Source organism: Pleuronectes platessa, chromosome 3 (genome assembly GCF_947347685.1).
Source record: "Pleuronectes platessa chromosome 3, fPlePla1.1, whole genome shotgun sequence".
Lineage (NCBI taxonomy): Eukaryota > Metazoa > Chordata > Actinopteri > Pleuronectiformes > Pleuronectidae > Pleuronectes > Pleuronectes platessa.
Genome location: NC_070628.1, coordinates 29250526 through 29278349, shown reverse-complemented (window position 1 = coordinate 29278349; position 27824 = coordinate 29250526). Strand labels below are relative to the sequence as shown.

Genomic DNA, 27824 nt, shown 5'->3' with positions numbered 1-27824 from the left:
ATAACCTCTATCATTACAATTGTCATTGCTTCTCCTTCATCTGTGACTGAATCCTCAGTTTATATCAGGACTTATTCCACTGTTACTCACAACTCTTAATCTTAACAAGGTGTAATAATCAATAAGGTTAAACATTTTTTTTTCTACAACTACAGAATCTAATGTTCACCCTATGAGCACAACTTTCACGCTTTTTACTTTCAGACACATTGGATTATTCAACTGTCTATTTCAGATTCTGATGGATTTGGCGAATTTAGATGAAGATAACCTCATTAAAATAGACACTAGAATTGATTGGATAACACACTAAGTTAACAATAGTCAACAGCCAGTATATTTTATTTTACACATTTTCTTTATAATATACAAAAATACTGATCACAGTGTACTTTTCTGGAAAAAGATGGAAACTTCAATAAACTGAAAAAGAGGCTGGAAAATGACATTTAATAAATTATATAACTCATATCTGACATAAGAATACAGAGACATAATAATAATTAAAAAATAATGATATTTAAAGCAAATTATTAAGACAATATTTTAAAACGGGTCGAGTGTTGAGCCTCTTTCAGTCCTTCCTTCCATTTCTGGACTCCAGGAATTCTTCTGTCGCTCTCTTTTTAAAATGTCCTCACAGCCAAGTCAGTGTATTCCCCACCATCAAATCACCAGTTTCCCATATCAAGGTTTTTCCATGTTCATCTGGTCCACACACTTAGCTGCCTTCACAGTTGATGGGGATACTCATGATCCACAAGTTTACAGGCGATTGGGGATGAATTCTACTCAAGTTTGTTATCCGCTAATTAGAATCTCATTAGCATTTTAGTAGCCAGCGGTTAGTCCAGTCGTCTCCAGTGGTTAGGTATGCAGCGACACACTTCCTCGCTGAAGGAGAAACCTGGTTCACACCTTCGCCTCCTAACTTCACAGGGAGGCCTGAGACAACTGCAATGAAAGATGGAAAAAAATCGGTATTAAGCTTAATAACTAATAAGCAAGCAATATTTCAGGTTAGATTGGAAAAAAAGGTAAAATGTAAAGATCTGGCCCCTGGGTCCCATTCACGAATATGAAATGGTCTTGTATATAAGCAGAAGAAATAATAAGAAAAACATCTAGTTGAGGTTTTTCCCCTAGAATAATTAATGCCAAATTGTAAAGTGGATCAAAGAATAGTGCTACAGTGAGAGCAACTGGAATTGAGAAAGCTTCATCCACTGGAAACTTTAAATGTATTTACAAGGTTTCCTGGTATTCAGTCCCATGGTTGTTCAGTCAAACAAGGAGAACTAACGAATTAACCCAAATCTCTAGAACCATGCTGCTAACATATCTAAAACATAACTCAATGGTGTGCATGGAAACTAATTAGGTTACTTAAAGTCATCCATGATTGTCCGATGTGGTCTGTATGTTTTCATTACAGACAAACACTCCTGCAAATGATTGAGAACCTTTGCTGTCGGACAAACAGTAACTTCTTTCTTGTGTGTTCTAAGGGTCAACGGTAAGAACTAAGGTTTCGATTTCATAGCAAGTAAAACTCCACCTTAAACCGCTATGTGATTTACAGCCCATGTGTGAACCACCAAAAAGCTACTAAACTACGTCAAGACAAATATAATAGCCTTAAAGAGCTCATATCTGATTAACGGCAGGTCTGATTCAGGTCATGATTATCCAGTCTTCAGTTGATTAAACAAGGAGTAGAATTCCAAAGAGCACATGAAGCAGTGGCAGAAGTGAGGCTAGTTTTACATAGCACTTACACACTTTATCAACACCACAAAGGTTCTGGGGCTAGTGCATAATTGGCTCTGCTTTTGTGGCTGCACATGGTGTCACATGGGGTTGACAGAGTATTTAGACACGGATACTTGAAGAGACCTATGAACCCCTGATTGAATACACAGAAGAGTCAAATAGATAGACACAGTCTCATTCACACACATACTACCACAAGTGCCCGATCCCAGACACTAGATTCCTACTGCTCTGTTATACTCATAAATCACCCCCCAACAGGGTCACAAAGGGTCAAGACTGGACAGGATGGATGGATGTGTGTGTATGTGAGTGTGTTTCCTCTTGTGCTGGGAACGGAAATGGTTAAGTGACAGCTAAGAGAAGTCATTAGCACTCTGAGGTCTTGTATTACACATCAGGTTCCCTATGATAACCACCTACCACTGCCAGACCATCTACATCTCACACAGCCATTAGCATTACGAGAGTGTGTGTATGTGTGTGTGTGTGTGTGTTTGTTCACAGGGGGTGACTACCCCAAGATGATGCAACCAATGAACCACTGAAATCCAAGAACGTTAGCTGCCAAATTCCTACATCATCACAGTTATGTTAATCATTTCTGTGCTGGATGGCATTCATTAAGCTAAATGTTCCACCTCTTCATCAGAGAAACATTGTCTCACCAGATATTCACATTGGATGGCATTAGTTTGGCTCTTCATTCCGGAACCTTGGAGTTATGTTTAACCAGGACATTATTTGACTCACACATATAACAAGTCTCTACAGCCTCCCTCCCCCTGCACAATATTATGATGATTGGACACATCCTGTCTCAAAAGGACGCTGGGAAATTAGTCCATTCTTTTGTTTCCTCCAGACTAGATTATTGTAATTCTTTATTATCAGGATTTCCCAGTTTATCGAAAATGCATCGCGAGTGCTGACTCTTAGCTTATTTGCATTCCCTCTGTGAAGTTCATTATAGAATTAAAAATCCTCATGTTCACAGCCCTTAACAACAAATCCCCTTCATGTTTGAAAGAGCTCATAGCAGCGAATTGTCCCAATAGATCACTTCGCTAGAGGCTGTCTTGTGGTTCCTAGTCTGTAAGAGTAGAATGGGAGGTAGAGTCTACAACTACCAGGCTCCTCTCCTGTGGAACCAGCTCCGACTCTGTGATCAGGAGGCAGACACAATCTCTGTATTAGGGGTTAAAATTTAAAAATGTTCTTTCACTGAACTCTTAGTTATGCTGCTATAGGCCTAGACTGCTGGGACTACTCCACTCATGCACTGAGCACTTTACTCTCTCTCCCTCTCTCCCCCTTTCTCTGCCCCCCATGTAGTGTTATCACATGACACATGTCAAAATTCTCTCTCTCTCTCTCTCTCTCTCTCTCTCTCTCTCTCTCTCTCTCTCTCTCTCTCTCTCTCTCTCTCTCTCTCTCTCTCTCTCTCTCTCTCTCTCTCTCTCTCTCTCTCTCTCTCTCTCTCTCTCTCTCTCTCTCTCTCTCTCTCATTGAGTCTGATTGAAGAGGTGTTTTCCTGTTGAAATGGACCTTTTTCTCTCCACAGTTGTCAGTGCTGCTCATTGTGGGACCTATTGGGTTTCTCTATGATTGCGTGAGGTCTTGACCTTACTACGTAAAGTGCCTTGAGAGAATGTAGTATGTTATGATTTGGGGTCATACAAATTGTATTTAATTGAACTGAATTGAATCGGAAGAAAGATTCTTTTACCATGGCTCTCTCTCTCATTCTTAGTATTTTCTGATTAAATTCAGGCACTGAGAGCTCTCCTGCTAAAGATGTTGTTTTAATCAGAAAACATCAGATGGCACTGTAACCCATACATCCCTTCTTACCTGCATGTAGCTTGATGGAACCTCCGTCCTTTTAAGAAACACTTATTGGGCGACTCGTTGCATTCACAGGAACACTTTGTTTTATTGAGGGGCTGGTGCCTCGGACATGTCTTGGTACAAGTGCACTGACAAGTCTCTTTGTTAAAGACCTGGTTAAGTGGGCAGGAGGGAGGAGGCAGGACGTTGCAGACACACTGGCAGGTACTGCGGTCAAGATGTCTGTTAGGGCCACAGTCTTGAGTTTGATCCTCACGCCGACATATGCACTGACAGGTTTCCACATCCAGCTCCTTATCTGGGCCACACACATCTGCTGAAAATATATCTGCAGAGATGTTAGAAGAGACAGGATTTAGTTGCTTTATACCGTATAAGGCATAACTTTATATGGTATTATTACAACTTTATGTATGTAAATTTATTTACATGTGTACGTATCTTTGGAATCTGTTACTCCAGGGTCTCAAGGTTCTTCTGTTTCTCATTTGTTTGCACTTATCATAGCTAAACACGAATACACAGAGAGAAACTCACAAACCTGCATATCCACGCAAACAACACATACTCTCAACAAATACATAATTATTTCTTGTTGAACACATCAAACACTATCCTTTCACAAACAGCAAATTGGAGAAAGATGGGCTCTGCTGACAATGTGTGTTTGTTTAAGGTTAAGATTGCTTTATTTGTACCCGTAGGTAGATTTGTTTTGTAACAAAAAAAAGAGAAGGCATCCATCCAAAACAGTAAAACATTATAACAGACAGACAGAAGACGAGACCACAAAAACCATAACAAAAAGTGCTTAAATGCATTGCTATCAATAGAAAACTGGATGGGACTAAAGTGCAAATTTGGCTATAACCCGTTCAAGTTAACAATTGCAGAACGGAACAAAACTATGTTTTGGTTGGTATGTGCATGCTCACTACATGCCTCATCTGACAACTGCTGCCAGACTCAGATTCTTGGGTCAGGAGTCTTGACATTCTCTTGTTACTTCTAATATTTTTTCTTTGTTTTCTACTAGGCTGCCGCAGGGTTAGGTAAGAGTTAGTGTTTTCAACACAAGACTCTTTGGGACTGATCTACTAAAGGTTTGTGCGTGTAAAAACGTGTATAAACTTGATTTCCCCCGCAAAAAAACATGAAAGCTGATCTACTAACAGTGCGCACTTTATTAAGTTTGTCTTAATAATTATGCATTATCTGATGTTTCTACCCGAGTGCGCAAAATATTGGGAGGAGTACATGCAAATACTTCAACGCAATGTGATTTACAAAGCCTGAAAATAATTGTAGTGGTTAGTGACTGCCTCTATATTTAATGCATTTGAAAGGTAGATGCTAATCGACACAGTGTTATGCACACATAGCTGCAGTTATTGTGGTGAGGAGGAGATTATGCACACATAGCTGCAGTTATTGTGGTGAGGAAGAGACGGCAGGAAGAAGAGGTAGAGAACAGGATTTTTCTGCTCGGGTTAGCATGTTTGGATTGACAGAAGCAAAAATAATCCAGACCTATCAGAGGCATCTTTTCAACTGGCCCCCCACCTGTTTTATTGCCCAGGTTTTATTATGAGCTAGTTTTTCTTTTGTTCTTCTTTTTACGTCCTGCCATTTTCTGCCAAGTTTCTTTGACCGATATATTTCTTTGCTGTAGCTCGACAACATGTTTTTTTGCCTCTTCCACTCACACCTCCAACTCCATGGCATTCAATTTTGCTTTGTGCTCTTGGTTACTCTGCTCTCCCTAACACAAACATTAGCACTCTTTATTTGGGATCTTAGTAGATCAGGCCCTTTGTGTGCAGCAGTGTAGACACTCACCTCGGTGCTGTTCGGCAAACCTTGGAGGGGGTAGTGGTGGTGGAGGGGTGTTGTGGTGCATGTTGGCAGCTATACTGACACACCAACATAGCCTGCTGCTCCAAACCTGACCAGGAGGACATGTCCTATTGGCTATTGGACACCTTCAACAGAGACAGACAGAGAGAACAGTTTAAATACACTTCAGATCTTGTTGCTTAGTTAACCCTAACCTCACATACTACAGATATTGTAGATACTGTAAAGGCTCAAAAACTTCCAGTAACTCCTATAAAGTTACTGGAAGTAACTTTAATTTGATAAATAACAAAAATGTATAAAATACATAACTTTATAAAATTATTTCCATTCAAAATAATGGAAAATTATTTTGAATGGAAAATTTCACAATGACATTATGCATTGAAATTGCAGGAAAATTTGATGCACTTGATGACATTTCCAAGCATCTAAGGCCCTTTAGTCATTGAAGCTCTCCATCTGCCCACCAGATGTTCTTGGACTTTCCTTCCTGTTTTCAGATCCACCTGCTTCACTGTATCCCATTCTCCATCACCACATCTTCTTCCACTGTGGTCCAGACTCAGCAGTAGCTGCATTGCATCGATATTTCCTTTCAAGGTTTGGGGTCTGAGTCAACTGACCTCAGCTAAACACTGATCCCTTTTTGATAAGCTGCATTTTAAGCATACTATTTTGGAAACTCTTGTCCCTATCATGATCCTGTGGGAACAATGACTCTGGTTTTTCATGGATCTGAACGGACCATAGTTAGGCTATTGACAGATTTGAACTGTCATGGCGGAGCATGTGGGAGCATGGAGAGGGAAGGATGGGAGGAGCAAAGTGGTTACCTCAAGGACAAGTCCGATTTTCAGAACTTGCATTCTGTAGCTTTAATCCTTACTAGTGCTGCGTCTGTTCTTAACCTGCCTGTTTGTAATGTTCTGTTCTCTTGGCCTGTGTAAAAGCTCAGGAGCTACTTCATAATTATTCCTTGTCAAACATTTCTATAATATACTGTCACTTTTTTGGGATTGGAGTGATGGACGTGTCATGCTGGGCTTTTTATATATGTGCAGATTGAAGTTAGAAAACTTTGAGTTCATCCTACCTGGTTTACCCTCTGGTTCATATATAAGTTTGAATTATTTACTGAGCTGGTGTTCTTTTTTTAGCAGATATAAATCGATTTAGTTCAGGCTATTTCAGTGAACAATCATTTTACCTGGATAGGAAAGAAATTCTCAAAGAAAGCTGTAAACTGGTAAAAGAACCCTCTAACTTGGTGCATTCTTCAAAATATTAAGGTAGGCCTGACACAAAAATGAATGTGTGTCTGTGTGTGTGTGTGTGTGTGTGTGTGTGTGTATATAAAGTCTATGCTCAAAACAGAAAAACCTTCATAGATTCTAAACTTCCAGCTATTTCCATAATGTTTAAAGGTAAATGGATCAAATATGGTTTCAAATCATTTAGATGGTTAAGAGACTTGAAGGGAGCAGATTGTAGGCAAACATCATCAAAGACAGTCCTCTTGGGTCAACCTCAGATAAGTGAGGAGGAGGAGAGACACTGATATCTCTCTGTGGCTCTGCTGTTTGCTGTGTTAAGACCACATGACCTTTATATTTGTTTTTTCTGGTTAAACTGTTCCTGTTTTCTTTGCCCCATGCCTTTTTAATCATTTTCATCCTTTCATGTCTTCTTCTGGTCTTTCTTCCATCTACTTTGTTCCTCACTGACTGCTCTACACACTATCTGGGCATCCTTTTGTGTAGCTGTAATGTTTGCTATAGTTAATGGAAACTGTGGTGAAGGTCTTTTTAAGTCGTCTCCATGTAAAATCATACTTTTGAAAGAGTGCATTATGTGACTGCATAATGACTGCACCTGCTGGCTTTTCAGCTCAGTGGTCAATACAGATGGGCTCGGACACTAATTCAATATTGAACATTCCACCTTGTACTTGTATAAACATTTCATTCTTCAGCCGACAAACATTGTGGATATGAGTTGTTATCTAATGAATCCTAATGATTAAAAGGTCCTTCGGATATTAATACTCCTCGGACACAGATTCTCAGGTCTGTCTCCCACTTATGATGCATTTGCTACACATTAAAGTGTATCTTCTCCCCAAAAGTCTCTGCACAGATCACAAAATGTGTGCCTGCTGATGCATGAAGGAAGCTATTACTGTTCTATACATTATGCCAATCTGCCATATTTCTATAGATTTGGGGATTTTTGCTGAATGTATTATTATTATTTCGGACTTCTAAATCAATTTCCTACTTTCAGTAGAAGTCTTTAAAGTGGTTTGGACTAATCCGACAAAAATCAGGTTGAGAACAGAGGAATGCAGAACAGAGGTATTAAATATAAAGTAATAATGATAATTCATTTCATTGTTAAGCAGATTGATGTGATAGTGAGTTGCTCCATGAAAAAGAAAAGCCAGGTTTCACATGAGAGTCTACACTATTGGAAAAGGAACTGGTGAAGTCGATGATGTCAGAACTTTGTTCAAATAAGTTGTGAAATAACAATGTTTTTGCAGGCTCAGGAAGGGGGAGCTAAATTCTATTCATACATTTTTATTTTATAAACAAACAACGTGCTCTCCAGCATTATTAATATTTTCTTTAGAGTTAGCTCTTGACTCAGAACAAACAGTGCGTACCAAATGTCAGCTTCTTTTTGAATAGTTTCAGAACTGTTTATCTTCTATCAAGTTGAATGAGGAGGAAAATAAGACAGACTGGAGGCATCATTTGATTCTGTGCCAAAACAAAGTTGAATGCAGCCAACTCAAAGCTTGAACTGAGGTGATCAAAGCAGTTCTCCACATGCTATGTCACTTGTGTTTATTAGGTATACAGTATAAAGGCAGCAGACTAGCAAGTACTAGAGCTGTGTCTTGACCTTCTATGAAAATGTATGGGGAAAATGTATAGAGAAACCCAACAGTTCCAACAACGAGAAGCACTTTGGCGACTGTGGAGAGAAAAAACGTCCTTGTTAACTGGAAGGAACCTCTAGCAGAACCAGACTCAATGTGGGCGGCGAGAGAAGTGGTGGGTGGAAAAGAGTGGAGAGAAGAGACAGGGATAGTAGGGAGGGGGAAGATTAGGGGGAGAAAGGAGAGAGAGACCAGGAACACTTGTACCATCAGGTTTCAGCTCTGACTAGTTATAATGGAAACAAAAAGACTTTAAAGGTGTAATTAATTATACCGGCAACAAATCATAAACTTCATAATAATAATAATAGTTTCAATCCTGCAGCTCTGGAGTCAATGAGTCTCTGATCACTAAACAGAAGGTTGGCGGTTTGATTCCGTGTCCCAAAGTGTCCATTGGCAAGATACTGAACCCCAAACAGTTGCTGATTGACTAACAGCTGTGAAACAATCTGCCAAGGAAAGCAGACACAATGTGGTTTTAATCAGAGCTGCAGTAGCAGACATACACGCTGATAAGGGGCTGAGATAGAAAGGAGAAAAGTGAAAGAAAGGATGGAGAGAGAAAAATACAAGGAGACATTTTTGTTAAAAGGGCTGGTGAGTGAGGAGTGTATTCTCTCAGTTAATCGAATGTAATCCAGCTTGTGTTTGGATGATTTGTCAGTGTGGAAACTCTTAATGCATTTCCATTTCATAAGATTTCTCTCATCATAATGCTTCCTAAACAGGTAATACATGTTAGTGTTCATATGTTTGCTTCTACCAAATCCGTGTCACTGTTATTGGATGACTTGCGAGTTGCTTCTTTCAACCTGTTTCTGTTCAGTATCTCTTTCCAATACACAGTCTGATGGTCACTTTAGAAACTTTAGTCCACAAGGCATATGATGCTCACAACTGATGCTTAGGAGGAAAATTATTTGGGGGCAAGAGGTTTAATATTAAAATCCATTGTGTTTCCAGCACTATGAGATGTAAGAACACCTTAACTCAAGACATCATCCAGCAGCAATGACCTAAAGGATAGTTCTCCACTGTTTTCTGGGAGAATACCACGGCATTAGCTGTTTCCCAATATATACTACATAACTAAGTGCATACGTAAGGCACCAACAAGTTCAGAAATACATCCCTGCTACTCACTCAAAGTTTTGGTAATTAGGCATTATCCACTGTTTGTGTTAAACTCAATACTGAGCAATGCGTACCCCAAATATAATTGATCTGTAGACTTGTTAAGTGTCTTAGTTGCTTTAATCCAGTTTCTCGACAATCAGTGAAAATTGACATTCTTCTGTTATCAAAGGACATGAGCCAAAATACAAATGATGAAGCATTTCCTCTTAGAATCCTGATCATCACAGAGAGGTCAGATATCACAGCGAGTTGGTTTGTGGATATACACACAAGAACGTGCACAAACATTTACAGAAGTGTGAAGTTAATCAGGAGAGAATCAAGTGTTTCCTGAAGTAGCACCCATGTATACACACACAGCAGAGGAAGTAACCTTTGTAACAATACACTCAAAAGTATGTATGTGTTTTTGTGCGCACGCCCGAAAAAGGAAAAGGCTGTTCCTATCCTGAATACACAACCACAGACACAGCACTGTGTTTCAATGATCTGAGCTCATAATGTTTCAAAATGTTTTCCAAAGGTCTCCATGTCAGGCACAATGAGTCTCATTCACTAAATGTTCTTTAGAAGAAATTTCTTCTTAGATCTGACTTTAAAAAGAAGCGCAAATTCACAAAAAAATAAGTACTCACCTTTAGTTTTACAGTGTTTACATATTTAATGTGTCACATGTTCCATGGTATTATAGCTAAGGCTTTAATTAAAATGTTCCATCCACGTTTTGACATTATTAACTTCTTACATTTTCTTTTCATGTTTTTTGTGAGTTCTGTGTGCCTGGAGTCTTATGCCCTTTTATGGGCATTGGAAGTGAACTCCACCAATTATGAATAACTGGCACACACGTTCAATTTACAAAGATATGAGAACACTTTCTTGAGAACAAATTTTATAAAAAACTTGAGAAGATATGGCTGAATGAGGCCCACTGCTAGTGTCTTAGTGTATAATGGATGTATTTTGATCATAACACACCATAAACCATTTGGTGTGATATCTCTCATTTTCTTTATAAGCCGGGTGAGTTTACATCTTGTTGGATTATATGAAGTTAACAATGTGTCTGGCCACACCTCATATTAAATCCAATGTACACTTGGATGCTTAGACGGGCTCAATTGCTATTGAAACAATGTGCAATGAGAAATTAGTACACAAACCTCCCTTTGTGCCAGGTGTAATAAGCTAAGTTAGAGTGATGCAATATGAATACATTACGAGTATGAATACTAACTCAGGCAGGGCTCTCCTGATGATGCTGTGAACTTGCTTGTAGACATCCAGTTTGGACAGGCAGCGGCACTGGGTGTGGTTGGCCACACTGATGGTCACTGGCCTTGTGCCCTGTGTTATTGGCACCGTGATCTCAAACAGCTGCGGAAAGAGCAAAATAGTGAGGAGTCAGAAAGTTACCAGGTGAATCAAGACAAGGTGCAACAAGCGTAGTGTCATACACTGGGAAGATTGGCAGCTCACAAGCAAATAACCACCGTTGACAGTATTAACGACAAGTTATTAATAAGTGATAGTTCAAATTCAATTTAATTGTGAGTAAGGCTAAGGTATCAATATGATTGTTACAATTAACAGTCACTATAATCACAAACCTATATAACTTTCTCTGATTATGGATTCAAAATACTCCAATGGAAGAAGCACAATAGCCTCCATGACCTTCCAGGTCCAGGGCAGCCCAACAACCTGAAGAGAATCTCAATTGGTGATCAGCTCTTTGTTGAGGACTGCAGAGATGTGCTCTCTATAATTAAATACTAAAAATAAATAATTGGTTAAAGAGGAGCTGAGGGGGATTATCTCGGAACCAATGGAAAAAACTATAGATTATCCCCCTAACTATAAGCACTTTAAATTGTATCCATAATTACAAAGGTATGATCTCGGAATTTGATATTAGCCCGTTTGTTCAAGCTTTCATTGCTGAGTGTTAATGTGATTAAGTAGTGTCACAAATCTCATCTCATCTCATTCATCTCATTTTCGTACGCTTATCCGGGGTCGGGTCGCGGGGGGAGCAGCTCAAGCAGGGGGCCCCAGACTTCCCTTTCCCGGGCCACATTGACCAACTCTGACGGGGGGATCCCGAGGCGTTCCCAGGCCAGTGTTGAGATATAATCTCTCCACCTAGTCCTGGGTCTTCCCCGAGGTCTCTTCCCCACTGGACACGCCTGAAACACCTCCCAAGGAAGGCGCCCAGTGGGCATCCTTACCAGATGCCCGAACCACCTCAGCTGACTCCTTTCTAAGTAAAGGAGCAGCGGCTCTAATCCGAGTTCCTCACGGATGGCTGAGCTTCTCACCCTATCCCTAAGGGAGACGCCAGCCACCCTTCTGAGAAAACTCATCTCGGCCGCTTGTACCCGCGATCTCGTCCTTTCGGTCATCACCCAGCCCTCATGACCATAGGTGAGGATAGGAACGAAGATCGACCGGTAGATCGAGAGCTTTGCCTTGCAACTAAGCTCTCTTTTCGTTACAACGGTGCGGTAAAGCGAACGCAATACCGCCCCCGCTGCTCCGATTCTCCGGCCAATCTCACTCTCCATAGTAACCTCACTCGCGAACAAGACCCCAAGGTACTTGAACTCCTTCACTTGGGCTAAGGACTCATTTCCTACCCGGAGTAAGCAATCCATCGGTTTCCTGCTAAGAGTCATGGCCTCAGATTTAGCGGTGCTAATCCTCATCCCAGCCGCTTCACACTCGGCCGCCAGCCGATCCAGTGAGTGCTGAAGGTCACAGGCCGATGATCCAATGAGGACCACGTCATCTGCAAAAAGCAGTGACGAGATCCTCAGACCACCGAACTGCAACCCCTCCCCACCACGACTTCGCCTCGATATCCTGTCCATGTATATCACAAACAGGATTGGTGACAAGGCGCAGCCCTGGCGGAGACCAGCTCCCACTGAGAACGAAACTGACTGGCTGCCGAGGACGCGAACACAGCTCTCGCTTTGGGAGTACAGGGATTGGATGGCCCTGAGGATAGACCCCCTTACCCCATACTCCCGCAGCACCTCCCACAGTTTCTCCCGGGGGACCCGGTCATACGCCTTCTCCAGATCCACAAAACACATGTAGACCGGATGGGCATACTCCCAGGCCCCCTCCAGGATCCTTGCGAGAGTGAAGAGCTGGTCCGTAGTTCCACGTCCGGGGCGAAAACCGCATTGTTCCTCTTCAATCTGAGGTTCGACAATCGGCCGAACCCTCCTTTCCAGCACCTTGGAGTAGACTTTACCAGGGAGGCTGAGAAGTGTGATACCCCTGTAATTGGCACACACTCTCTGGTCCCCCTTTTTGAACAGGGGAACCACCACCCCGGTTTGCCATTCCTTTGGCACTGTACCCGACTCCCACGTGATGTTGAATGTGTCACAAATCGTCTAACATTATTGTCAGCCTCAGTTTGTAACAAGGATCAAAAGAGTGGAGAAACCTCAAAACCTGAGCTTCAGGTAAGTAAGACAGGTCCCTGATCATCAAATCTTGTTTCTGTTCAATTATAAATACCATATTCTTAATAACAATTTTGTCAGAAATTTGTCTGTAACTTGATTTAGGAACTCTATCATTTTTTCTGTTCCTTTTTATTTAAAATGAGTAAGGTGATCATTTGGATACATTTTAAACATTTATAAATTCAATATTTTGTCAATTCTTTTATTTTCAGATCATCACACTTTACCTCATGCCAGTTTTATAATTCACTTTATCAAAGTAAACTACCCTTTGTTTCACTCAGAGCATCATCCTGTGCATCTACACATCTGCCACCATACCTGTGTGGCAGCTGCAGCTTAGTGCAATCATGTGGCAGCCCTTCTGCTTCACTCTATACACATCTGAACAGAAGCTGAACAACAACAGTACGAAATTAGAGCCGGGATAACTACCATTTTTAGCACAGACAGACTTCGAGAGACAAAATTACTTTTTAATCAGTATTGATAGCTGAAAGGGTTAAATAAACAGGTAGTGTACAACCATTCTCAGTGTAAAAAGCTTTTTTTTTTTTATATATATAAATTTGTTCACACTTCACCTCTATTTTAACTTTCCAAATTTAGGGTGGATGAAATCTTCCATCACTTTCCCACCACCTTATGGTACCCTGCTGATGGCAAAGTAACATCTTATCATATCACTTGGCAAGAAGGAGATCCTAAAAAAACAGGAAATCCAGGTTACATATCCAAGCTAGAACCTGGGACTCCCAGCAGTCAGTGAGGACTCAAGAAGCCTCTTGGATGTGAGGTGAAACGTCTCCAATAAACTCAACCAAGTCCAGTTGACCTGATTTTTAGCATTCGGATAGAGTTAATGATGCTTAAGGACCAACTAGTGCTTGATGATTTTGAATTTGATTATTAACAGCTTTACAGGCTAATCACAATGGATACACAAGGAAAGCCAACACGGATCATCTACAATGGTTTTTCCAGAAATATTAAGTCTATGTGAAGATAGGTTTGTTGATTTTTTGGAAAGCAGTGTAACAGCAAGCTGACATAGACTGCCATATTTTATTTTATTTTGTCAAATTTGATAAAATATCATACTTGCAAATCCAGGAGATACAGAGCAACACCTAAAACCCATTGTGTGTCTGTCCTTATGATGAATACATTAAATGATTCAATCACTATTAGGGCCCGAGCACCGAATGGTGAGAGGCCCTATTTATGTTTACACTTGCAGCAGCTCCTGAGAACATATCTGAATGTTTGGTTATTGTGGTGTTGACTGTCTTCATCAGGACTTGAAAACAATAACAAGGAATGTGAAGGATTACCACTCCAAGAATAAAATGAGTGTTTCAGAGCTGGGCTTGAATGTTCACGTGGCACTGATGAAGATGTTTACACAAGACTGTTATACAAAAGAGAATGGAAACCTTGAGAGCCACTTCATTCTCTCAATCACAGGGTTGAACAGTCTGAATTACGTAATGAGTCTCAATGACTCCTATTAAAGAACCTATTCAAGAACCTTAAACCGCTTAAACTGTCCATCTCCCTCTCATTCTAATGAGGATACAAATCATTAAAACTGACCTCAGTGTTTGTGACCTTGTGGAGTGTTCGCCATGGTTACACACACACACACACACACACACACACACACACACACACACACACACACACACACACACACACACAGCTCTTAAAGTTCTCAAAGACTACCACTGAGATTAAACTCCACCTGCAAACATTTCTAAAATTTGTGATGTTTTGGCCTCGAGATTGGCCAAACTCTTCATACAGCTTCCAGCTGCTGACATCCCCAAGATTTAAACAGACCACTTTCCACCGGAGCATGGAACCCTTTCAGAGTGCTCAAGTTTTAACTAAACCCCAATAAACTAAAGAAAATCAGTGCGTTTTTTCTCTGCACATCATCTTTGCAATGGAAAAGAAAGGGTCATTCTATGAAAGTCAGAAAACTTTATATTCGGATAAACCCCCATAGGCTGCCAGTTTAGCTTTTATTCTATTGATTCTGTTCTGTTTGGTAGTTTTGTTAAGTCTCCTTTTTTGTCCAACAGCTAGTGTGTAAAGGTTTACGACCATTTTGTAAACCGGTACTATGCCGAAATATATTTATATATAAAAGAAATAGGATTAACGCTGCAGATTCTATGAGTATATACAACAAACTTCGGGGGCATCTGATGATTAATTGTCGAAGATATCTCATCCTGGATCACTACACTGTAAGAAGGACAGACCAATTGACACAGTCACTTTATATATAGTTGGGCCCCTTTGCAAGAATAGCTCTAATAGGTTTAGCATATGTGAGGCATTAAAGGTGAAACAGCCAACAACACAATACAGAGGAGCGGAAGAAGGAGCAGGGCAGTGCCACTCAAACATCTGCAGACTGAAAAGTCCTGACTTACGGTATTGAATTAAAACCTTATGCAGCGAAACATCAGACAGACTTAGTCGCTTAAAGATACTTAAAGTCTGTCAAATAGTAAATTATACAGTTTAGCAGAACTTCTATTACCTGCTAAGTGTTTAAATCTCTTAACTCCTTCCAGCTGTTTCAAGGCCCTGTCAAAGCAAATCAGCATGAAGCTTTGAGAATGACGAAACCAACCACAGAGTGCTGGTAAAAAAAAAAAAGACACCTCAGACTCCTCACCTTTCCATATGTCCATTTTAAGACAAATTATTTTCTGACACATCCTGGGAGTCATATGAATTCAGCTGAAGTGCAAATTGTCTATCTAAGTTTGCCTGTAATTTGAATGATGTATTACCACTGCCTATGTAAATCTCCAAACCATGGCCAGTAGTCTGAGATTGGAGCCAAGAACAGCAGTTAGGAAAAACTAGTGGAGAGAAAGAATGTCTTGTGAAACCTAAAAAGACTGGGCACCCACAACCGTGTCACCACTTCCAGGCGAAAGCCTCTCAGCTTCAACCTTGGCCTCCTTTTCTCCTGCCTCAACTAAAGCATGGCCTGCTGCTTGAAGTCTTTTGATTTTGTGGCCTAAGAACCAAACACATTTGTCCAATTCCCAAAGTACACACTGCAGCTGCCTTTATAGTCATATTTTTAAATGAGTGAACATTTTTAACAACAATGATAGGAGAGGAAACCAGCCCCACAAAAAACATCATTCACAGCCCAGTGTACCAGTCAAAGTCCTGAACATCTACATCTGACTCACATTCATTTAGCAATACATTTTCATTTCAATTAAAAAACTTTCCAAATGCAGTCAACACTTATTTATACCATTACACTACAGCATGTGTTAATATGAACGTTATATCAAATAGCAAATAAGCAGTGACCAGACATACAATTGTAGCACTGGACTTTATGCTTACATATTCCTGGTGTTTAGACACACAAACACACACACACACGCAAAGTCCCAGCATGATTGTATCACTTTCTACAAGTACTTACTTCAGTAACGTTACAGAGAGCGTGAGAGAGATAGAGAGTGGGTGTGTTTCTGTGTGGGCTTGTGCGTGTACGTGCGCCAGCATCTCTATAAATCATTCATGGTTCTGATTATGTGGGTTTCAACGCATTGCTCAACAACCTGCTAAAACAATCTGCTTGAAGCTGGAAAGTCTTACCAGTCGTAATGCAAGAGTTGTGTGAGTAATAACATGTACCAGTGATCACCTTGAATCTGCAATTTGTCAGCCCACAGTTCGTCACTGATCTGAGTCTGTTTACCAGAAGGAGTGTGTACACACACAAAAATGTGCAACCACAGAATATATTTTTTCCCTGTTGTGATATTCCAATTAATACAAAGTATTAGCTTGAGCCTGTATCTAGTTTTTCATGTTGAGTGCATTAATGTCGAGAGTGTCAAAATATTAAAAATATTATCATAACTTTGCTTTGAATAATGAATGACACACTGTTGACACATAAAACACACACAGGAATTGAAGTATATAATGCATTTGCACATGTACTGCAGGTCTCTAAAGATCAGCCACATTCTGGCTACAGGACATAATGACTTCCTGTTCTGATTAAATCAGCTAGAACAAAAGAGCCATCAAACCAGACTACCGTTGCCAGTACACTAAATGAATGCTTAGAGGAAATGAATAAAGCAGCTGAGCTGAAACAATAAGCTATTGCACAGTGTATGAGCTAGTTCATTAACATCAGCTACCTGGAAATGAGCTAACCAGCTCAGAGCATTTACACACTCTTCAACACAGCTCAGAAACCTCACAAACCCAGAGAAGGAAAGAGGACGGAACACATGTTTGTCAGTTCCAGGCCAGTTGTGGGCGTACGTGATGTGGCTACGATTTACACTTATGTTTCTGGAAAGCAAGTATTTGAGTGAGGTTTTATGTAGATATTTCTCTACATGTTGTTGTGTCTCAGGAGGTAGAGCTGTTCTCCTCTAAACAGGTTCGATCCCAGTCCCCCCCATTCTGCATTTTGACGTATCCTTGGGCAAGATACTGAACCCAAATTGTCCCTGATGCTTCTGCCAACAGCGTGCAAGTGAAGTAGAGAAAGTACTGCACACAGATAAACAGTGTGAATGTGAATGGGTGATTAGCAAAAACTGTAAAGTGCTAAAAGGGTGGTAATCAAGACTCGAATAATGCTATATAAATACAGACCATTTACAATTTAACACTAGTTGAAGTAGGTAAAATAAATGTTAACATAATAGGATAATTTTTCCTTTCTTTAAAGATTGACCTTGATGACTCTTCCCCCTCTTCCCGTATGTATGTGTGGCTAGGACAGCTCTTTGTACATTGTAATTTACATTAAACTGTCTATAACAGACTGTACACTTCAGAATATCAACTGAACATCACTGCTCTTCTGTCAATCCTGAGAGTCAGGGCAATGCTAACACAAGCTAACAATCATGGTTCGTCTGTGAGTACTACAAATCCAAGGATTTATGATACACCTTTTGGGTTTTCTTTGTCTGACTGAGCTGAATTAGTAGGGTGAATTTGGGTAATCTGGGACATTTTTACATGCGCTGTAATATCTACACCATCCAGTTTTGCCGAACACTGCTCCAGGTTCATGGCAAAAGGCATGACTTATTATGCACCAAAGTAAACATGAGCCTCTCAAACAAGACAACAAAAACGCACTGATTGCATGCTTCAGCTCTTTTGAGTGAGATATCATTAGTTTTTTGACAATTTCATGATCTACGGAGTGACTTTTCTTAATTGTTGGTAGTGAGTGTGTCGGGAGGGGGGGATAGGTCTCTTGGCTGCCTGCTCATAAGTCCCAAAAGAAGATGATATCTTTATAGCATTATATCCCCAGCTGCATATGAGGGTTTTTTTCTTGTAAGAAAACCATGTGTATAAAAACATTTTGGATGATTTACAGTATAAAACTGTGCTGATTATTTACAATGTAAGTTTCATATAAATTGTTGTTTTTTAATGTCCCCTGAGCAGGCTTACTTTTAGGGTTAAATGTAATTCACATTATTTTAAACATAATTTCTCATTTCACTGCATGTTTAAAAACCCATAAATGTATGTTTTTGTTAGGATTATGTTAAATGAAAATTCCTCGTGTTGATATATGATTAAGATGACCTGACTAAAAAAGTAATTTTACTGGCTGATATACTGGGAATCAAGCCAACAACATTCAAAACGGTGTAAGGTGTACTGCCAAAGTATCACTTTGCTGCTGTTTGCAATTAACTGTACAGTGTATTTGGCAGTTTATTCTGTTGACAGCATTATTATGTCTTTGCATAAAATGGGTATCACTTTCTGGTTTGCTGCTGTTCAAAACATTACCACACATTCACCATGTGACCTCTCGATAGGATGAAACAAATCCAGGTGCATTCATTGCTCAATCATTGCAAATAAATAATAGAGAACAGAAAATAGATTTGACGGAATATAAAATGTCATATTTAAAATATTTAATTTCTGTCAATGCTCTAAAAGTAGCCACAGTCAATCACTTTGCATATCCAGTATACGCCATTGAATTATTTAGCCATACTAGCAAAGGAGCCCTAGACATAACAAGCTTTCAGTCCGCCGCTCCGGTCCAGAATGAAATATTTCAACAGCTGTCAGAGAAAGGTACAATCATGTCTCCACATGATGAATTGTAATTACTTTGGTGATCCTGTGATTTAGCATCAGTATATTTTTTACTACAGTTGGTGATAGATACACACAGAAGTTTGAACAAATCAACAACATTATGACCACCCCTGCTGAATCTTGGAGTTGGGCACGGCTGCAACGAAAATAGTATCAACCCAAAAAAGCATGGACTTATCATGACCACTAAAGGTTTCCTAAAACAATTATTCAAATGAGGGAGCAAACATCCTACACATGGTCTAGACTAGATAGCGACCTGTGTGAAGCCCCAGGTACCTGTAGCAGACCACCTGCACTATATAGCCTGGTCATGAATGACCACTGGTGAATGTCAACTAGAGACTTGGGGTTAAATATATTATATTCTGTTTTGTAGAACATAGCATGGGCAATATTGGACATCCTTGATGTTTTTTTAACATATGATTCTCAACACTCGATGCAGTCCCTTAATTGCTGAGAGAGGGACACCTAGGATTGTCTTTCCTGTGGGGCTGGTTCCATAAGGACTTGATAAAGAGTAGCATCAGGAATGTCCCTTCCATGTCAGACTCAAGCCTGAAACATGCTTCTGCGTTTTCACGGGCCCGTAAGCGCAAGAGCCCTTCCGGGTCCCTTACGTGCTTATGTATCCCTCCTTACATGCTGACAGGTGTCGACCCCCTTTTCTAAAATTTACGGCAAAGCTCCGCAAGCTCACTCAGCCCGCAAGGCTGTGATTGGTCTGCTCTACATCCCTTCTGGAGCTGCATTTCCGGTTTCATGCCCCATAATACAGGCAGAAACAACAGGAGATTTAGAAGAATCAATATGGACCAAATAGAAGAGCGTTTGGCAGAAGAGATCCGAAAGTATGTCCACTTGTATAACCCGTCACTGACTGGCGTATTTGTCCGCCTGAAAAAGGCTACAAGGAGCCGCAGTAGCTATGTAAATAAACAATCGATGAAGAAGAAAGAAGGCGTCTCTCAGGTCGTCTTCGACAAAAAGCATTACTCCGCCTAGTGTTCTGGCGCGGAATTGCTTTGTAAGACGCGCAACGGTTGGGGAAGCATGAATGACAACGAGTCTTGCGCCACAGCGGCGCAAGACTCGTTGTCATTCATGTCAGGCATGTTTCAGGCTTAAGGCATCTGCTTTTCGGAGCCCCTTGCCATTGCTTCCTTCTGTGAAGTTCCAAGTTGTTTTTTAGAAATCCTTGTGATTAGATTCAGAGACAATCACTGAGAATTGGCCTTTCTGCTTATATCGTACTATGGTGAGAGTGTTTCCTCTTTATTATCTCCAAGAGGGTCAAGATGACCCTAGTATGACCCCTCCCACCTTTAGAGTTTAAAGTTCCCTGAGGTAATGTATAAGCTGTATTGAATCACACACTGTCTTTACCAGACACCATGGGATCAGAGTAACCTCATCATTGGGTGGTATGTGGTTCGGGAGTATGTTGGGCATCTGCATTCCCTGCGGCCAAAATCTCAGAACATCAGACTGAGCATTGCATGTGACATGGCATTGCAAACAGTCGTCAGCCATTTGATCCACTTCTTACAAAAAACACGAAAGACCATGTTTATGTGTCAGCTATAATTTAACATGTAACTGTGTTGTGAAATTGTGCTGTATAAATATATATATATATGTATATCATGCTATATGAGTAAAATAAGGGTTATTATTTGTTGAAGATTTTAATGAGTCTTACACAGGATGTATATCTATCCTGCTTGTTTAGATGTATAGCCTAAAAGGTTCGCACAAGATGAAGGACCTGACATCTATACTCACCTACAAACGTCACATAAAGTTTCTACAAAAAGCTGTTTTCCAGCTTTGAATGAGAAGCCAAACATCTTCTGACACATTGACTTGAAAGTTTATCTTCCTATTTGTCTCCATTTCTGAATATACCACTTTTCTTTTGTCTCAAGAGATCATCAACCATACCATAGTGGGCTCTCAGGATTTATCATTGTCATTGTTACATTGTTTTAGTTTTTTCCTCTTTCTTTGTCTCCTTTGCCTATTGCTCTAATGCATTTTTCTTCCTCATTGTCACTACCTGCCAAAACGAAATGCATCAGACGAGCTTAAAGAACAGAATATACTTTTTCATTAAACTCCACTGCTTAACTGTGTAGCAGTGGTCTCTTTGTTGCACTGAAACAATGTTACATTCTGAAGTCTCAAAAGGAATCTGTGTTTGATTTAGTATCTCACACTTTAATCTTAGGATGCAATAACTCCACTAAATAAGCACCGTGGCATATTTGCACTATTGCACAAAATTGCACTACTGTTCTTTCTTTCTTCAGCTGTATATATATTTAGATATATATTTTGTATTTCATATTTTAAAGTTTTGATATTCTATTTTACACTATTTTATTCAAATTTTGTTTTTGTTTTTTTAATTCTTGATTATTGTTAGAAGAGAGCCTGTGACTCAAGCATTTCATTGCCAGCGACTTCTTAATTGTTATCTCTGTGCATTTGATAATAAAACTCTTGAATCTTGAATCTTTTAGAGCAATTAAAGCTAGCATGGCATAATCATTTCTCAGAGGTGATTTATCACAGATTTCCACTCAGGATCACTTAAGTCAAAAGGCAAATGACAGACACCAAGAAACAGATCATCTCAGAAAGCTTTCACAGGGACTCTTGCAACTTTGTTACTGACAATCTGCGTATACATATGCAATTCAGCCTTTTCGATTTTTTCTCGAACTATCATCAATCAATCAATTAAATTGTATTTGTATAGCCCATATTCACAAATCACAATTCGTCTCATAGGGCATTTAACATCCTCTGTCCTTAACCCTCAACAAGAGTAAGGAAAAACTACAAAAAAAACTTTTAACAGGGTAAAAATACGTAGAAACCTCAGAGAGCCACATGTGAGGGATCCCTCTCCCAGGACGGAGAGAACTACACCTTAATGATTTTACCAGTACCGTGTGTTATCCCTTAGGTCCTGACTGTTTTTGTTGTGTGTTTGTTGGGTATATTGGAGCAGGCTGGGAGGGCAATGACAAAAGGAACATTTGTGTGAATTCAACACATTTCAACTTCAGCTTTGTTTTTTTCAGGAAAACGCATACTTCTAAAAAGCTGTTATTTATTCATAATTCTTAGACAAAAAATGTTGATTCTTTAGAGGAAATGCAACAGGGGAATTCATTGTCAATGACCCCCAAGTCAAAACACCACCTCCAGCTTTCTTGTTTGAATATCAGCTTCAAGATGTTGGTTTACTGGAGAAAGCAGCTTATGACCTGGTAACTTGACCATGTAAACACTAGCACCAATAGTGTAAGTCTTTTAACAAATGACCTGAATTGGTCTAGTGTGAAATATCAACACAACTAAATTCATTCATTCATTTCATAAATAAACTGCTTCCCAATCTGTTATAGGTCTGTCTCTTTTTGTTCAAACTACCATTGGAATATTGTTAACAAAACTAATACTGAATCTGTATAATGATAGGTTCCGATTCAAATCTCTTTTGCCTAATAATGTGTCTATTGAGTTCTTATGAGTTTGAACATCAACATGTTGATTCGATCATATTGCAGCAGTCACAAATATACTAGAGATGATGATGGTTAGGTTAAATACAATCATGGTCATTTTAATACGCTGAGTAATCACTAAGCTCTGTTCAAATTACCTATTTTACTACCAATATCAGCAACAATAGAAGTAAGTATGTAAAAATAACACTTTCAGTTAGAAATTACACCACCACTAATTTGGGGAACAGTGGCTCTCTCATTCATTCAAATGTAAATATGTAATTATCTGGGGCACCGCATTCTAAATTAGAGTTTAAAAGAGGAAATGAAAGAAATGAAACATACAAAAAACTTACGAGCCATGAATTAGACCATTGCAGATCGAAAACATATCGAAGAATCTCCAAATACAGATGAATATTAAAGAGTTTGTGCTCACAGTTTTGCTGAGGTGACCAGTGGAGATATTCCTGCATTGTTTGTCCTCAGAGTGGCAGCATCCTCCACATCTGTAGACGGACACACAGGGTGGTTTATAGAAGATGTTGGTGGGAGCTCCAAACTCCCTGCCCACGTCGATACACACTTCCCTGGGCATGCATTGAGTCTTCCTCCACTCTGATTCTATACCTGCACACACATACAGAGTCACCACCTCTACAGCAATGCAATAGGTCATTTTTTTTCTATGCACATGGACAGTAATGCACAATAGCTGAAATACACAAAATAGGCATAAATAAACACAAAGGTCAATGTTGCAAACAAAGAACTGTGGTCAAGAAATATTTAAAATTGTTTGCTATAAGTGAATTTAAGAGATTGTGCTTCAATGTCATTTCTTACCCTGTGATCTAATCAGGGTAAGAAATAATATTAAAGCCCAATCAAGGCTAATTAGGTATTTTCCTTGACACAAACTAATACAAAAAACTGGGTCCAGACAATGTAAAAGCCATTCATATACAATACAAACCCAATTGTAGTAAAATACAAAAAGTAATAAAGTAATACAGAATCAACATTCATCAAAAAGCCTACTGGCACTTTGATGTCGCAAGAAAAGTATGTAACATAACTGAGGTTCTTTTATTCATGTCGACACAGAGTGAACTCATGTCTGTAGAGTAGTGTCCATATTACTAAGAGATATCCTGTATGTGAGGGAATAATAATCAATCAATCAAATTGTATTTGTATAGCCCATATTCTCAAATCATAATTTGTCTCATAGGGCTTTAACACAAGGTGTGACATCCTCTGCCCTTAACCCTCAACAAAAGTAAGGAAAAACTACAAAAGAAAACTTTGAACAGGGTAAAAAGAACTTAGAAACCTCAGCGAGAGCCACATGTTAGGGATCCCTCACCCAGGACGGACAGAAGTACAATAGTTGTCAAGTGTAAAGAAGAACATCAGAAAGATAAGGGTATTTGCAGCATTGATTAGAATAAACATTTTGTAGCATAACTGAAGGTCAATGAATTGATGGATTATGTCAGTAATGGTCGAGTATTTGAGGAGAAATAATATATATCAAGCAGTCTTGTTGTAATCATAGTCTATGGTCAGCAGCCACCACGATAGGGATCCACCATCAAATTCGGATGCCACTATAGTCCACAGTCATTGTTCACTGCCGCCATCAGGATCCAACATATAAGTATGTGTCCTTCATTCTGTATGCCAGTCATACAGAAACACATACGTTGTTCAGACGGAGTACGGCTCTACCTTCCCATTTCCACTGAGAAGACCACCTGAGCCGTGTAAAAGTCACTCTTAAATAGTTTTCAATGTACACTGAGGTGCTTGTATGAACTGGGTGGACAGATATATCTAGGTTGATGGCTTGGTAGGTCACTCTCAATGTGATTTTGTTTCTCCATTAGAGGTTACGACTTGTTTCCCGTTTCTTATTAATTCCAGAACATACCACAAGGGGTCATCAAGCATGCCATGATGCAGCCTCATCTTGGTCAGAGACCTGGCTTGCTTTTCTCTCAATAAAGCTTTGGTTGAAGGAAGTCCTGCCTCCAACAGGCATAGAAGTCTGGGTGCATTAGACATCAGCCCAAGTATAGGTTTAACCCCAATCATGTAGAGACTACAATTTATGACAGCACTAGGATAATGGAATCTTCCACATGTAAACATTTCAATGTAATATCAATTTATTCTTGGAAGCACGGAAATTGTAAACTCATATTTTCTCAACACACTGTGTGCAGAACATATAATCACACTTGTGCAGAGTAAAATGAAGCTATCAGAATTCAGGCCAAGGGTCACCTCTTCTTTTTTGCTGTACTTTACTTTCCCCTGCAGTTTCAGATGAAACTCATACATAAAGCTCTCATGAGGATGTCTGGATGTCACAAGACTTCATCCTCATTGGTCAGCAACAAAGTGTCAGCGAGAGAATATACATGTTTGTTGAATAGACATTATCTGTCACTGGTTTTTAAGTTAACATCTTAGCTACTGTTAAGATGTAGAAATATGCATCAACCTATGCGTTCCCAGCCTGACTTTCTTATTGTCTCTTTTGGTAGATTATATTCAAAAGAACTCAGTATCTATCAAAATATATCAAAAGACATTCATTCACTTCACCATATTAGGTTGGAAGTGGAACACTATTAACCTCTTAGGTTATCGCTAGTGTGTTCATTCCTGCTCATGCTCACACAGCATTATTTGAAGGACTGATTGCAAATGGGCATCTGCCAGCCTGGATATAAGTTTGGATTTGTTGATGGCCATGGCAGAGAAGGTGTTCAAACAAAGAGGCCAAGCATGTTGCCTTAGTCCACGTTAAACTCATGGAGAAAGTTCTTGTAGAAAGTCATGCAGGTTAATGAGCTCAAACTGCACTTCTGTAGCTTGTTATTCAGGTACATAATTGGAAGGATCTTGAAAGAGTTAGAAAGACTCCTTATGGTATGTCAATCTGTAGTAAAACTCATCTTGTAAATTCTCCAACATTTTGTGATTTTTGTCTGAGGGTAGGTGATGTAAAACTTCATGTTCGTGTAAGAGAGCCTTGTAGCTGGTTAAATGGGGATGTTTCAACTCAGTCACCCTGCAGCAGTGTCAGGTTTCTTTGGAAAGCCTTGAAGCTGTCAAACAATGTGGTACTGAGCTTTGCTTGGCGCTGTAGTTTTAAGTTGAGCTCAAAGAGAGAAGTGTCAGGTCAGGTCAACAATTGGGGTTAGGTCACAGAACCATTTGATGTCACTTAACTGCTGCAGATCATTTCCATTTCACTGAACGAACGCTGCAATTTCTTTCGTCAGGTTAAGAGAAAATGCTGTGTTGCATGTTGGCTCAGCCTGTCAGTGAAATATAAGATGTCACCAAATTCAACCGCGGATTGCTCAGAAATGTTTTCTTCTGGTAGTGATTCAGACCTCTTGCCTTAATAAAATAGTATTTACAACAATGTCATTACATGTTCCACTTCAAGTTTGTTGTTCGAATCCTCAATATGCAGTGTCCTTTGACCAACTCAAGTCTTTAAACTTTTTGTTCAATACACCCTAGGTTTTAGTTGTTCTTTAACCATGAACTTGTCGTAGGTTTATTGATTTAACACTGAATTCACCTATTTGCACTTGAGGCAGATCAATTTATCCATCCCATACTCTAACGACATAAGAGTTGTTCCATTTCTCTTGAAACTTTCTTTTCTTCTCAAACTAAAATGTTTACGTGGTGGTTCCTTTTTCCCTCTACAGTAAAGTGCAGAACATCGCTGAGTTGTTGACATTCCCACGACACCAAAGACACCTATGAGATGCCAGTTGCCAGGCAACCCGCTGCTTTACCTGACAGATGCTTGGACATCCACTAGGTGTAGAATATTGATGATGAAAATAAAATACATGTATTTTACAACATTTTCAGGGGCCACATGAACTGTTTGTTGTATGTTTATAATGTTCCATTTTGTATAGGTTTAGTCATCAAAGGGCATCACTAGTAGGATAACGGCTAAGCAGGGTGTGGTCTTTGAGCCACTGGATCCATCCAACCTTCAGAACAGAGTGAGTCAATAAAGATTGAGATTACACCAGTAATCACCAGTAGTGTGAGTAAATGTAAATTTTATCAACATTGTGAATGTTATTTACATTCTATCCAAACTTCTGCTGCTTTACAGACCTGCATTTACAAAGAAACATTATAGGAACGTATAGTTCAAGTAGTGGTAATTAGGTTCTGGTCTCCTCACCACATTTGCTAGAGGTGTTGCATCCTGTCAGAAACTCAGATTTTCTGTCTGGGATGAGGGAGGTGGGTCAAAGGGGGAAAAAAGAAACAGCTCTGAAGCTAAAAAACAACTCTGGTCTGACTTGTAGTAAAAAAGTAACTAGTCTATATTATAAACTATAAATACTGTACTTCAGTTGAATGCCTCCAAAACCCAGTGTAGTTCCCTTCTCATAATTTCCCCCGGGTTCATATAAGTTAACTGTGACTTTTAGCTTTCACCACTGTTATCTAATTAGAAAAAATTCATTCAAGGCATTCTTGACATATTACATTAAAAATTACATTTGACACTTGTTAACCAAATTTGTAATAGTTAATCCTTTTGTCCAAGTTAATGTTGCTGCCATAAAAAGGAATTCTCTTCAGACCAAAATGTGTTTGTGAGGTCAAAGTGGCATTCACCTTTGACCACCAAACTCTGTTAAGGTATTCCTTAAGTCCAAGTAAATGTTTAGGCAAGATGTAATAAGTTCCTCTTCTGGCATTCCTGATATATCGTAATAACAAAACTGTGAGGTCATGTGACCTTGACCTTTTGACCATGATTAGTTGATTTTTGCATACAAGTGAATGTTTGCTCCAAATATGAAGACATTCCCTCACGCTATAAGTCAAACATAATTTGTGAGGCAACAGTGAGTTAATCCTTGAGTCCAATCAAATGTTTGTGCCAAATTTGAAAGGATTCCTTAAAGGCGTTCCAATCACCTATTTCCTTCACAAGGCAAAACATATTCTCTGAGGTCACAGTGACCTTGACGATTGGTCTTTGACTACCAACATTTCTCTAAGTCCATGTTAATGTGATGAAAA

General features: G+C 39.5%; 1 protein-coding gene across 1 annotated transcript in view; it reads right to left on the bottom strand.

The window, feature by feature from the left end:
- Positions 1–319: 319 nt before the first annotated feature.
- Positions 320–27824, bottom strand: part of vegfc (vascular endothelial growth factor c) — a 62003-nt gene continuing 34498 nt past the window's right edge. The window contains exons 3-7 of the mRNA XM_053419460.1: positions 23173–23363; positions 10806–10945; positions 5464–5606; positions 3628–3952; positions 320–954 (exon numbers count right to left, since the gene is read on the bottom strand). Of these exons, the coding sequence (XP_053275435.1) occupies positions 846–954; positions 3628–3952; positions 5464–5606; positions 10806–10945; positions 23173–23363 (908 nt within the window). The 3' untranslated portion in view covers positions 320–845. The remainder of the gene's footprint in view (positions 955–3627; positions 3953–5463; positions 5607–10805; positions 10946–23172; positions 23364–27824) is intronic.